The 14236-nt window shown below is 30.8% G+C and overlaps 2 protein-coding genes across 2 annotated transcripts in view; both read left to right on the forward strand.

Moving 5' to 3' along the window:
- Positions 1 to 616: 616 nt before the first annotated feature.
- Positions 617 to 14236, forward strand: part of ATPsyndelta (ATP synthase, delta subunit) — a 212332-nt gene continuing 198712 nt past the window's right edge. The window contains exon 1 of the mRNA XM_068776336.1: positions 617 to 620. The gene's annotated coding sequence lies outside the window, so the exon portion shown is untranslated. The remainder of the gene's footprint in view (positions 621 to 14236) is intronic.
- On the forward strand, positions 3811 to 10651 carry LOC137932935 (glucose dehydrogenase [FAD, quinone]-like). The gene is made up of 5 exons (XM_068776625.1): positions 3811 to 4207; positions 5670 to 5894; positions 7242 to 7374; positions 8856 to 8975; positions 9373 to 10651. The coding sequence occupies exons 1-5, from the start codon at positions 3811 to 3813 to the stop codon at positions 10610 to 10612; spliced, it is 2115 nt and encodes a 704-aa protein (XP_068632726.1). The 3' UTR covers positions 10613 to 10651.

Consider the following 14236-nt stretch of genomic DNA (forward strand, 5'->3'; position numbering starts at 1 on the left):
ATAATAATAATAAATGTCATAATTTTTAATTTTCATGTAAACCAATGTATCGATGGAACATTAAGCACATAATTAATAAAATATTTTCACACTATATTTTATATCGCCTTGATTATGTGTAATGATCGAAAGAGTCATATCCGCAAAAAGAGTCTAACCAAATCTAACCGAGTGAATAACCTGTCATCCAATAATAGCTTCTGATCAAAACGTGGTTTTTTCGTTCGGGATCAAATGATAAAAGTGTGTCGAATGTCATAACAAGTTGGGGTCCCTCACAACCCCTGCGCGCTGTCACCGTATGGAGTATCTAATCATGTAAGGGCTCTAGGATTCAGAGGCACTCATTCATTCATCCATGTCCGTCGATAGAGGCCCAGTGCATGGCTTATGCCTCTCCCAAATATCGCGATGCTGACGATCTCACGCTGCCTATATCCAGTGACTTCCCGCGACCGCGATTATGTTTCTCTCGCGGGGATATACAGGCGGGGGCATATCCACACCGACTCTACCGACTGACTGTATACACTTAACTACTGAGGCTTAATCAAATACCGTAAAACGTGTTTTCCAAATCTTGGAACGTAATTCATTTTTAAATATTTTTACAAAACGAACCCTGCGAATGGATTTTTATTTACTAATATAAAATTCATTCATTCAAATAGTATATAGTCGTATTCAAATAGTATTCATTATGTTTAAAAATCGCAAGACTCCTAGATAGAACATTTCAAATAAATTTGTGCAAATTTATGAAACATCTTTCTTTATGTTCAATTATTAACAATCATTTAACAGAAATCTCTTTTAATAATAAAACACACTTTATTAATTATAATTCCTGAATTGATATTTAGCTTCTTTTTCGTGTTTTTTTCCTGATGAATTTTGTAAACTTTTTTTTATTAAAAATCATGGAATAAAACGCAAAGCATACGTAATTGAGACATTCCGACGTGTTTCCTGGAAATCACGCATGACTCACGTATGATCCTTTAAAATAATCAAATATTATTGTAAAAAATAAATTTTAAGTGTTTAAAAATTCCATAACCGACTTTGGTATGCAACATGAAAGTAACATTGTATAATTTACGTATGTTTCTATATATATTACACAGAACATTTGAAATATTTGTGTTTTAACTGTAATACCAAACTCCTTAGCAAAGCACACGAGACTCTGTCTACTGGACTTGCCAGAAACAAAGACAAATAAGTAGAGTATAGCTACTAAACTAACGACTAAATCCCTTAGCGCTATGTAAGACTAATACTTTTATGTGCAACACAAAGTGTAGCGGAAAACTCAATATTACAATATTAAATGTAATTCTATACGTACGTACTACAATAACACAGTGCAACAGAACGTAAAGAAAACATTGAATGTTAATTTCTTGTAAAATATGTCTCTACTAATTTACTTTTAGGTTATATGTTCTAAACATACAGCAAAGAAATAAAAATTTCACGAGTATGATTTAAAAAAAAGATTTATGGGAAGTTGAATCCACAAAATTAGATTCACCTATTTTTTTAACTTGATATGCACTGCTGTCCAAGTAGCATTTGCAGATTCAGCGGGTGCGAAGGGGCCCAGCCTAAAATCTTTCTTAAGGCAGTGAAGCTCGTGGGTTCCCAGTGAAGCCTCGGCTCGTGCCGCTACTTACTACAATTTCACCAAGCCGAATGATTCACCGATCGGTGCGATCTCGTTGTAATTAGTATAGGTAGGTTTGGCTAAAGAACACCTTCGCCGACAGGGCTATGAACTTTTGTCTGTACTGTCAATGTGCGCTCATCAGTCTCCTTTAATCAATATTGTTAATACTCGACGAATGATTTGTATTTAATAACGTTAACTAGTCTAATGCGACAGATAAAAACAACACACACGTGCACATGAATGAAACAACAATCATTAAATATGCACTGAGATCGGTAATTACGTGCGTAATGTATGCCGCGTACGATCTCCTTTTAAGTTAATAAACAAAATTAGCTCAAAGCAATTACAGTTAGCCGTGAGGATGTCGGCTAAATAAGAATTCATCGCTTTATTTCAACACTAGAAAAATTCTTTTAAAACTGTGTAGTTTTAATGATATTTAGTATATAAATTTTTAGTATTTATTACTGTACAATATATAACAAGTTAGATGTTTAGCCTTACACAGAGCTGGTCACTATTAGATAAGTTTAATAGAATATGTCTAACGTTATTTGAGTGATTTTTCTTATAATTTTTATTAATATAACACATGCACTGTTTATTTTTATTGCTGGACACGTAAGCCAATATCGTAGAGTAATTGTGTTGTATACGCAGCAAAAGGTTTGAGCAAAATAAACTAAGCTCTGGAATTTACAGCGCTGATCTGATGATTTGAAGTAACTCTATTCGTCTGTCTTACTTATTCATTTACACTTCGTCTACATTCGGATACGCACGTGTGAACAGTTTCAGCAAAAAGAGGAGGTCTAAGATTATTTATAAAATAAATGCAGCTAAATATTATTGAGGCGTGCAATGCATCAACAGGCCATTACACTAAAAGATATTTATCCTGCACACGGACAATAGAGAATGTCAAAGATATTGTGATGAAGAACTTTCTTGTTGTATGAAATATAGATTAACCTTCTTGATTCTTGGCTACTACTCGCCCCAAACATCCCAAGGAACATTTTATTTCTGGCTCTAAAGAAACTTTCCTAAAACATGCGATTATCATATGAGTATTAAGAAAACTGGCAAAATATCGTTATCGGAACTATTCCCTAAGATTTTTTTTTAAATAATAACACTTATTTGTAACTATTGCAATTACATAATTAATGATAATCAGTGTTGTAAAACGTTTATTCTTCCGAAAATGAAAAGTTTTCAATTAAGAGATTAAGAAGTACATTAGTTAAGTGGCGTATCTCTAATGAACTTTTTTCTTTCCTTGTTGAGATTAGAGCTTCGAGTTTTATGAACTCTAACAATAATCACCCCGACCTTGTAAGCTACTCAATATAATAAAGTATTATAGCTTATCGGAGACCCCGTTGCGAAGCATTACGGTGAGATAGCGGTAAATGCAAGTGCACGGTCAAGGCACGTATAGAAGTATGGTCAAGCTCACAACGACCATTCGATGTTCGCTGGCCACCACAACGCGACGTCTGCTCCAATTTTTAAACATAAGGAAATTAAACGAATTTTTTAGTGAGAATTTTTTGGTAAGAGACTTTTGTAAATTTTATATTTATTTATGTAACAAAAATATTGATTTGAAATCATGTTTGTCTTTTTAACATGTAAATTATATCAACATAAATGAGTACAAAAATCTTTTTCAGGTATCCTGGAAAAACTTTTTTGTACATTATATATATACATAACGTTTTATTTTTAATTTAAGCTAAAATAGAAATAAAAACTACACAATGCTTATATTAAACATTAATTAATGATACTATTTTCAATAATAATAATCGGATTTTACCTTTAATATTTTAACAATGAAAAATAACATTTCACCGTTAAACTTTTTTCATCCATATTTCAATTAACAAAACAGGCAGTTTAATATTTAGTTACTGATTTTAGTCTCGAGGAAAAATAAATAAAAACTTTATATATTTAATTTTCGCGAACCGCATGCACACACATGTGAATTTATATTTTCAAGTATCGTTACACGCGCTCATATATGCTGAGTCTATAATGAAGAATGAATGCGGTTTAGATATATTATCTCTGCTATTGGTATAATAAATTATAATATTTTGGTATCTTTTATTCTAGAAATAATGAAGAAAATATGTTGGCTCACGTTTCTGTTTATTTTTGTGTGTTACGTTCGATGTGCAGTTATTGATAATGATGAATTTGTTACAAGTGAAGATGATCCATATCAACAAATAAATGACATATCTAGTACTGATACAGAAACAAATAGAAAAGGTCGTATACTATGGCCTATTCCTCTTGACAGCACAACTGTATCTAACGATAATGCAAGTGCTGAGTCAGATTCATCTGAAAACAAAGATGATACGAAGACAAGAACGAAAAGATTTTTACTATGGTCGTATCCGCAAAGTCCAATAGTTGATATGATGATGCAAACAATGTCAATAAATTATTCGCCAACTGTTTCAAACGATCCGTTTGACTTTTTAAGAGATTCTTATCCATTGCCAAGTGGTAAGTTGTTTCAAAGTTTTATTAAAAAAAAACCTTAATGTACCTTACCTACTTAAAAAATTACAGAAACTATTTAAACCCAAATATAATACTGAATTGATTAATATTTTAATACATTTTTATGGCACGGTAGTAAGAGATAAGATTCGCTTCTAACAGAGTACTCTGAATTTTTATACACAAAACCATCCCATCATCACCACCGCCATCTCATTAGTATCAAACATGAGATGGTGCATCTCATTGTTTCATTAATTACGTTAGTTACGATGCCTTCAAACTAGAAACCGTAATGCTTTAGCATTACTAATTACAATTTGGCACTATAAACGGAGGCCGTTGTACATTATGCAACTTAGTTGATGACAGACGTATCAAGCAGTGTGATTATTAAAGCAATAAAGTTTTAGCAGGACTACTTGAAAACTAAGTCTTGCATGAATCACTTGTATAGTATTTCATCTAAATGACATTATGTAGAGAAATTTTAAACTTAGAATATATAGGTAGTTATAGTTAATATAGATTTAATGGTAATAATCATTGAAAATTAATTACAAAAACTTATTATCGGTCAGTATTTCGGTGATTCTCTGACAAACTGGTAATCATATCTAGTTAGAGTAGAGTACGTAGTTTTTCTCACAAACTATAAAACAAAATAAAGCTATCTGATCTCATTTACCTTCAAACGTTAATTACGAAACAATGGCCGAAGTGTATAAGGGTAGTATCACGGTCAAAACGCGAAGATTATGCGTTGATTGTTTTGCTTAATTGTGAAGTTGTTAAATGTTGACCGGACCTGCACTGCATAGATTCATTGTATTTATCAGACTTACTCTGTTTAGAAGCTTCGTACTCGTTTCTGTTCCTTATTCCATCATTCCATTTTCCATTCTGTCCAATCCATCATTAATTCATTTTATAATTTTTAATTTGCTGTAGAATTTTTAAAGTGTAACAAATAAAAAGGACACTCTCTGTTAGTTACTAGGTTTCTTACCTTCCTAACGATCAGCTCAACTTTACGTCAGGCCTTACCTATTCGTTACAATAATTTTTGAATTTCAGTAGTTTAGTGTTATAGATAACATAAGTTTTTAAGTGCCGTGGAACCCTGTCGAAAGATATTATTGAATGATAATATAGAAAACATGTTTATGTGAGATTTCAAAAGATAATTTCTTCGGAGAGCGCTTATCCTGGAGAAATTCCGGTTACTCTTATTCGAGTGCTATCTATCTATATCTATATCTATTCTAAGGCTAAACATATCTTACGGTTGCGGTAACAGCATACCACACTCGTAACATATAAAAGCCTAATATGATGAAATGAAAATTTTGGGCTTAATCTTAGTAGCATAGCAAATATTATCTAAAGATGCAATCGTGAGTTTAGGTATACTTCGATGTGAATTGTAGTTTAGTGCATAATCGCTTTTTTATTTAATTTTCAGACCATACTTTTGAGGAATACGATTATGTTATTATTGGTGCCGGAACTTCGGGTTCGGTATTGGCAGCTCGGTTAACGGAAGGGAAACCTAAAGCAACAGTGTTGCTACTAGAAGCTGGAAAACCAGAAATGCTTTTGTCAGATATACCTGCTTTGGCGCCTAGTTTAAGAGTAACAGACTATGTTTGGCCATACACCATGGAACATCAGCCCGGCGTGTGCTTAGGTAAGTCGTTTTAGTTTGTGCAAAAAAGGTTTTTTTTAAATAAAAATAAGCAAGGTTTTATCACAAAAATAATCGTTTAATTTAATATTAAGCAATATATAGAATAGACAAAGGGGTATGATCCCCTTTGTGGATAATTATCAATTAAAAATTTATTACAAATAAAAATTAGTAAAATTTTTCTAAAAAGTGTGTCATATTCATAAATTAGGGTCATAAGAAAATTTTATTCACTTAGAAGTAGACTTGCCGTTGAATATTGCACCATCTAAAATTATTTAAAATCCTGTTATTTCATCAGATTCTATTAGAAATCTAAGATTAAATAACATTGTATTTTCAAATATCTTTTATTGTATGATTATAACTTATTTTATTGAAGTAATTACTTCATATTGTTCTCTTCTTTAAAAGCGGTGAATTAAATATTTTTTTAAAAAATTAAGAGAAACATGGTGCGATGTTAAAAAAATAACGTTATATTAGACAATGTTTTTTACGATTTCAGCTAGTTAAAAGTTAGTCTATTACTGTACTTGTCCCGTTCAAGAAGAAATCTCTGAACAAAACATAATAACACCGTGAACTAAACAAAGACTTTTGAACGCTTGTTATTTGTTGAAGGTTTCCATGAACAAAGAATATGTTAAAAATTTAGCTTAAAATTTCTTCTTTATCGTAAAACATTTAGCATAAAATTTAAACTGATATGCTATAATTATAAGATATAAGTTTTTATCTTAAAAATAGAAAGTTAAAGTACACAAGAAAGAAATTTAAACAAACCGGTCGCATAACGAAGTCCTTGTTTTGTAAACAACATTTTGAAGCTTCGAAATCTCGCTTTAATTTAACCTTGGTAATGATGGAGATTTTTATTGTTGTAAATTCTTTTCATGCCTACATTCCTGTTTTAATGGTTTGTATACTACTTAACTACTACGCTCATATGTATGTTGTCTGAACGTAATTATTTATAAGGTAAAATACTTAAGAAAAGTACATAATAGTTTTTCATTAATAGATAAAGAAATTAGTTATGAAACAATAAAATGATGTTGTTTAGCGGATTTGCTACACGTGCAAACAACCAGGTCCTACCAAACAACGATGAAAACGTTTGATTATAAAAAAAATATAAGCTTTCAATAATTCTATATCATAAAATCAATAAAATTAAATAAAATAATCTATAGCATATATACGATAAACTGTTATATGTTTTTTTGATGTTATTGTTACCCATTTAAGAAAAAGACGAAAAATAGATACTTGTTTATAACTTTCCGTATAAATTCGAAAAATAATATTGCAACGGTCTTTGTAATTAATACATTGTCTTTGCAGGAAGCGAAGAGCAGCGATGCTATTCACCAAGAGGTAAAGCTGTAGGCGGCACCAGTGTTATTAACGACATGATTTACTCCCGCGGTCTACCGAAAGACTGGGACAGAATCGCAGCCAACGGCAACTATGGATGGTACGTTCAAAACAGTTTTATCTTATGAAGTACTTTGCATAATAATACACAGCCTCGTCATTCCTAAGTACCGCGGGGCCTTTTAATGGCTCCTAAAGGAACGGGCCTATCTGATTATTAAGCGAAGACGTGCAGTGTATAAAACTTTAATTAGATTTTTCTCTTTTTACTTCACTGTTGTACATAAACGATTTTTCAAATGCTTATCAAATGTTATTCAACGTATCAAGCCAAAATTTAAGGTATTTGCTTAGCAAATATGTAATTCGTTTTTAAAATGTTTTACATATCTACTATCATCTGTATCGTTAAACGATCATTAATCTTTTTATTAATTACGAAAGGAAATCCATAATATTATAAGAAAAGAGTCCCAATATTTTGAAATTACACATGAATCATGATATTTCGTATAATGCAAAGGCTTTCTAACTTGTCAACCAGAAATATACAGAATAAGAACATTAGAACACGCTAATAATGATTAAAATATTTAATTAGTGAAAATTGTTACTGGTGTTTAATTGAAATTACTAAAATAAAATAAATAAACAAAATAAAAAAATTATATACATGTAGTTAAGTAGTATATAATAAAGCCTTAAATCTACCATTCAAAAATTTGCATTAAAATACCAAAGATCAAATTTTCGGCACTTCGAAATTCTATAGACGCTTGTGGATCTCAACACCCTTAGTTAAGTATCACGGGCTAATGGATCGGACCTGGCAATGATTTGCGTTTTCGCGAAGTCTTACTGTGATGTATTGATACTAATCTTATTAAATAGTTTACTGAAAGCATCTCACCATTAGTAATATCAATGGACTGCTTTTAGTAACAAAGAGTTAGATAAATGCACACCGTGTTTATAAGCCTGCCAAAAGAAATAAGATTAATACATCAATGAGACCTAAATCTTCTGTATATACAACTCAATGTTTTTTAGGAGTAAAGTAATAAACTATAAATAGACAGATATACAGTTAATTGTACATAAAATAAATTACATCTTACTAGCGAAAGTTCATCGAGATCATGTAAATGAGGGACGAAATGAAAAGTAAGATAAATCTTAAACTTAATATATAATGTGATCATTAATCGTTTTATCTTATTTAGACAAATTTGCCTATAAAATTATACACATGGTACTGAAAACATGTTTTTAATGTTAAACATATGCTCGTCTGTTCAAAAACAAAATAGTAAGATACAAATTAATAATTTTTTTTCCGTTTTATACTTTTAAAAAGGAAAAACGACTATAATATCAGAAATACTGTTCCCCGAAACAGTCTAAAACCTTACGCAATATGAATAAAAAGTAAGGGGATTTTAAAAATTTAAAATGTGATATATGTACAGCGATTTATGTAAATCAGTACAGTATTTAAAGATTTATTATATATATTCATTGTTTAATAAAACAAAATTCAGTTGTTTTGGTTATATTAAATCTAATATTATTAAATTACAGGTCTTTTGAAGAAATTTTACCTTACTTCAAGAAATCAGAAAGATGCGAAGTGAAAAAATTCAAAAACGCTCCGTATCGCGGACGTGATGGGGAATTATCGGTCGAAAATGTTTCGTTTAGGTGAGTGAATAGACCCAATCACTAGAATTATCGGCGTACCGGCGAGAATTTCGATAAGCCAAAATTAGACTGTTTGTTACATCAAATTATTGAGTTCTAGTTTGAGTTATAAATAATAATGTAGAATTCATAGGTGAAAGTTTTTATGACTATATTGTTTCGTATCACATTACAGTAACCGAATTCGATGCTGTATTAGATACTCCTAGACAACTTGTATCAAATATGTAATATTTTTCCAGATCAAGATATTTCGATAGTTTTTGGTTCGGTTAAGAGCATATGTCTAGTCAAAGTGTTGCATGCTAATTATTAATAGTTAATGTTTTTATTGCTATCCTGTGGTTCAATTTAAATGTAAAATATCAAAATACAATGATAACATTTTATTTTCCAGAACTGGTCTTGTTGAAGCTTTTCTTGCCGCTGGAAGATTAAATGGAAATCCCACCGTCGACTATAACGCGCCCGATCAACTTGGCTTTGGCTACGTCCAAGTAACTCAAAACAAAGGACATCGGCAAAGTACGGCGAAAGCATTTTTGCATCCTCATAAAAGAAGAAAGAATTTACACATACTCACAGAAGCAAGAGCAACTAAAGTTATGATTGAACCACAATCTAAAAGAGCTTACGCTGTAGAATATCTTAAAAACCATATTAAACATACGGTAAGGTGCCGTAGAGAAATTATTTTGTCGGCTGGGCCAATAGCCTCCCCTCAGCTACTTATGTTGTCAGGTGTCGGCCCTAAAGAGCAACTGGATGTATTAGGCATTCCAGTGATAAGTGATTTAAGAGTTGGAAAAAATATGTATGATCACATAGCTTTTCCTGGTGTTGTATTCAAACTAAATTCAAACAATGCTAGTTTACAAGAATCAAAAGTGGCAACTTTGCCGAATTTAATGCAATGGTTACAATTTGGCGATGGCCTTATGACGACTCCCAGCTTAGTAGAAGCAATGGGATATTTAAAAACAACAGAATCTGAAGACCAAGCACCCGACGTAGGATTATTAAACTTGGGGGGATCTATAGCTTCGGACTCAGGCGGCGCTTTCAGAAAAAGTTGGAAAATATCAGACAAAACTTACAAAACTGCTTTCAGTCCATTAAACGGATGTGATACTTGGTCTGCTATACCCTTCCTTTTGCATCCAAGGTCTAAAGGATATCTAGAACTACGTGATAATAATCCATTTTCTCATCCAAAACTATACGGAAACTACTTGACGGATCCAAAAGATATAGCGACTATGAAAGAGGCCATTAAATATGTTATAAAGTTGGGAGAATCAGAGCCATTTAAAAAGTACAATGCTCAGTTATATTTACCGCCATATCCCACTTGTTTAAACCATGCCCCAGGCTCTGAGACATATTGGGAATGCGCTATTAGAACAATGATCGTGTCCTTGCATCACCATGTAGCAACTTGCAAAATGGGACCACCTAATGATCCTACCGCTGTTGTTGATCCTGAATTAAGAGTGTATGGTATTGACGGTCTTAGAGTAGTAGATTTAAGTATTCTTCCACATACAATAAGTGGACACCTAAATGCCCCTGCTGTGATGATCGGTGAAAAAGCTGCAGACATGATAAAGAAAGCTTGGTCTAATGTAGTTGTGTGATATTAATTAGGAAAAAAATAATGAAAATAAATATGTTTTAAGAGAACCACGATTTTTTTTGTTTTCTTTATTTAATTCATCTGGACTACACCTATTTATACCTTGAAAACAATACTTTTTGTATGAACTAATTTTAACTAATAAGCAGATTTCTTATATACATTTTCTCTTAAAGGATTTTGTTTTTCATGAGCTAAAAGCTTAAAAATAACAGTTATGCTACATTCTTCTAAATTTTTGCCGCGGAGTCTAAAATTTATTCAGGGGTTCCAAAAACTATAGAAAATTACGGATTTATGATGATTTATAAAAATATTTTAATTTTTGTACTAAGGAGTTTTTATCCGGATATATATTTGTTTTGATAATTTATTGATTTACGCATAACTTAAATTAATTATTTATTCAGTTCAGAAAAAAAGTACAGAAAAGTTTAGTTTGGAAAGTAAAACACAAATAAAAATAAAAACTGTTAAAAAATACTAATTTTCAAACGCGTCTTGCGTTTCAGTATTCAAACAACGCTCTTATAGGGTCTTGTCTGGTGTGGCAATCTCTGCATCTACTATGCGTACATACGCGGAATATAAACAGAGTATAACCATATTCATTCATAACACCCTATAGGAGTAGAATAATAAACAAAACGTGAAATAAGAGGAGATTTATGGTGTTCCTAAGATTTTGCTGTGAAATCGAGAAATTATTGACTAAATTGATATAGCGATTTGTTATAAGCACTCGACGGAGTTTATCCGGTCATGGCCTATCACATCGCCCTTATTTTATTAAATATCATCAGGTCATCATCGTTTACAAATACTGATTATTTTTGTTAGCCATGTCAATTTGCTCAAAAAATATGTTTAACATGCATGTTTTTGAATTTTTTTTATTACACAGCGTGCTTGAAAATAGGTCTGGTACTTTAAAAGAGGTTTATTTATAGGTAATTTGCTATAGATCAATGTATGGTGCATCCTATTCAAAAATCAACAGTTTCAGGAATAATAAAAAAACGTATTGATAACCTAGTGAGAAATAACATTTTTAATATTCCGATTACAATATATTAAAATTAATTATTGTACTACCCATCTGTCCCTGTAGAGTTATACTGCCTGAAGTTGGCTTGCCGCATTCAAATAGGAAAAATGTAATGTAGCGCATTTCGTAATCGGAAATAGGTCTAAAAGCTTTCTAGCTGCTCCATGTCATAAGAGCTGTCAAGATTCATCACACCTCTTTCAAGATTTTATACCTATTTCTAATCACTCTGTATGTTACTGATTAATGTACAGTTATTATTAGACTCGTTTTAATACTTGTAGACACTTTTAAACATACTTATAAACTTACAGCCTCAACAGACCTCGATTAAATAAAATTAAAAAAGTAAAACAATAAAATGTATTTAATAATGATCACTTTCTTTATTAAATTAATATCTAAATAACAAACAAGGTTTTATAATAAAATATTCTAATAAGTTTCATATTTCGTAACCTGCAAGTCTTTATTAATAAAGTGATTAACGAAAGATAATCCTACTACGACTTTTAATGTTTTGATCGCCATCAAACAGTCAGCTTGAGACTGGTATTTTAATTTATTCCGTGGTTTGTATGGAAAAAGAAAAGTGTTCTTTTTTCGCACCATTTTGCTAAATTTTTATTAATTTTTCGCGCTATAAGAACCTTTCCCGTGCATAAAGACGACATAGAAAAAAAAATTAGCTAAATTGGTGAAGAAGTCTTCGAATTTTAAGCTTAGCATTATGCCCGAAAATTAAAGTAAATGAAATTGTAATTACTTAAATTTGAGATTGAAGCTTGGCAAATAATGAGATCTATAAAATATCAACGAACGGAACGCAATGATAGTGGTTTACTAAAAGCGAGGAAGGCGTTATAAAACTTTTCTAACAAACATAAGTAAAAAAGGGTAACATTTGCATTTAATTATCTTATCATATTATTCTGATATTTATTCAATCGTTTCAGTCAAGAAAAACACTAAAATACGAGCTTTAAGGACAATCCAACAGAATATTCAAAGTACAATCAAGTCTTTATACACGATTTTGAAATAACGCTGTTCACTAATGAGAATAAATACACTTTTTATACGAATTTTTGTTCTAGCATAGGTTCCTAAATTTTCTTTATTTATAATTTTAAAAACGCTCGCTGAAACATATGTATAACTACAAAATACAATTGGGGAATACCTTAACCCTTGTTTTGATCCAGTCGGTATTAAAGTTATACTCTTATTATCAATTACCGATGTTTATAATTTTTATCTGTATTTTGATATGATTTGTACTTATGAATTGAATTTTCACTGTACATTAGTTAAATTGTTTATGGTAAAAATAAATTCTTTTCATTTTATGAATACTTATTTAATATGGATTTAATTATTGCTTACTTTGCTCAGTTTCTTGACAAAATGTTTAGAGATTTCTTATGTTACATAATTTATTAAAGTTGTGGAACAAGTTTACCGTATGTCATATGTATATACTCAAGATGATTTCTTTCTGCACTCTTTTGTAAGTAATGTACCTATCGTATAAAAAAAGTTAAGTATATTGTAGGGCGTAAAGTTTACTAACAATATAAAAACTACATACAGGGGATGAGTTTCGATCTAGAAAGCGTAGTAAATTCGAGTATGTTCAATGAATGGGCGGGAAGCGCAGTCGCCCACGCTCCGTGGAGCGCGCGAACGTTCCAAAAGTGTCGCGTTATTGCCTCAACAAGTGAAGCTTTCAAGTTATAAAGATTTTGCACAAAATAAAAAATAAGTAATAAATTTTTTAATGTAATGTAAATTGTTATAAACAAGTTATGGATACTTAAAATGTGTTTAAAACGTTAACTTAAAAAGTGTCTTTTTTTGCATAAAAAATGTTTTGTTTAAAGATTACTTTGAAAATAATAAAAAGTTTAACGTATTCGGTTTGTGCAAACAAATTATAGGTATTTAAAATTGTGTGATAACAAGAAATATTTATTTATAATAATTTCGTCGTATTATTTGCAGCTATAGTTAATATTTTCTTATTCATTTCGTTTTTTAATATAGATAAAAAGCGTTACAAAAATAGCAAATTAAAATAGTATACACAGATTAGGATTGCAAATAAGTTGTCATTTTAAATCAGTTGTTTATTTTATACTAATTTATATTATTATTATTGAACAGTAGGTTTTACTTACTCGTATTATATGGTAATTAATAAGAAAGATATCCACAAGTTTAATAAAAAAATTTAGTAAGGGACATGTTCAAGTCCATAATTGGTGCAGCTAATATGAAATAGCTGAAAAATAGGTATATCACTTTTACGAGAGGCAAAAATTACTATTACATATATATTATGAAATCGTAATATATTTCTGCATCTTTTCATCTTTATCAGATCTAACATACAGAATAATTGAAAATAGGCAAAAGCCTTAAAGGGGTGTATGTATAGGTCGGAATTTTTTTCCACTGGAATGCGCCAAACTAATATCTTCTGGCAATACAAAGTCTTCTAGAAGAGATAGTAGCTAAAAATAAATTTTAATATTTAATATTTTGAAAACGCTTTTTCACACAATATCATTGTTG

This window comes from Battus philenor, unplaced genomic scaffold (assembly GCF_028537555.1).
Source record: "Battus philenor isolate CCGP_79_NKW_IND1 unplaced genomic scaffold, ilBatPhil1.0.hap1 SCAF_12, whole genome shotgun sequence".
Classification (NCBI taxonomy): domain Eukaryota; kingdom Metazoa; phylum Arthropoda; class Insecta; order Lepidoptera; family Papilionidae; genus Battus; species Battus philenor.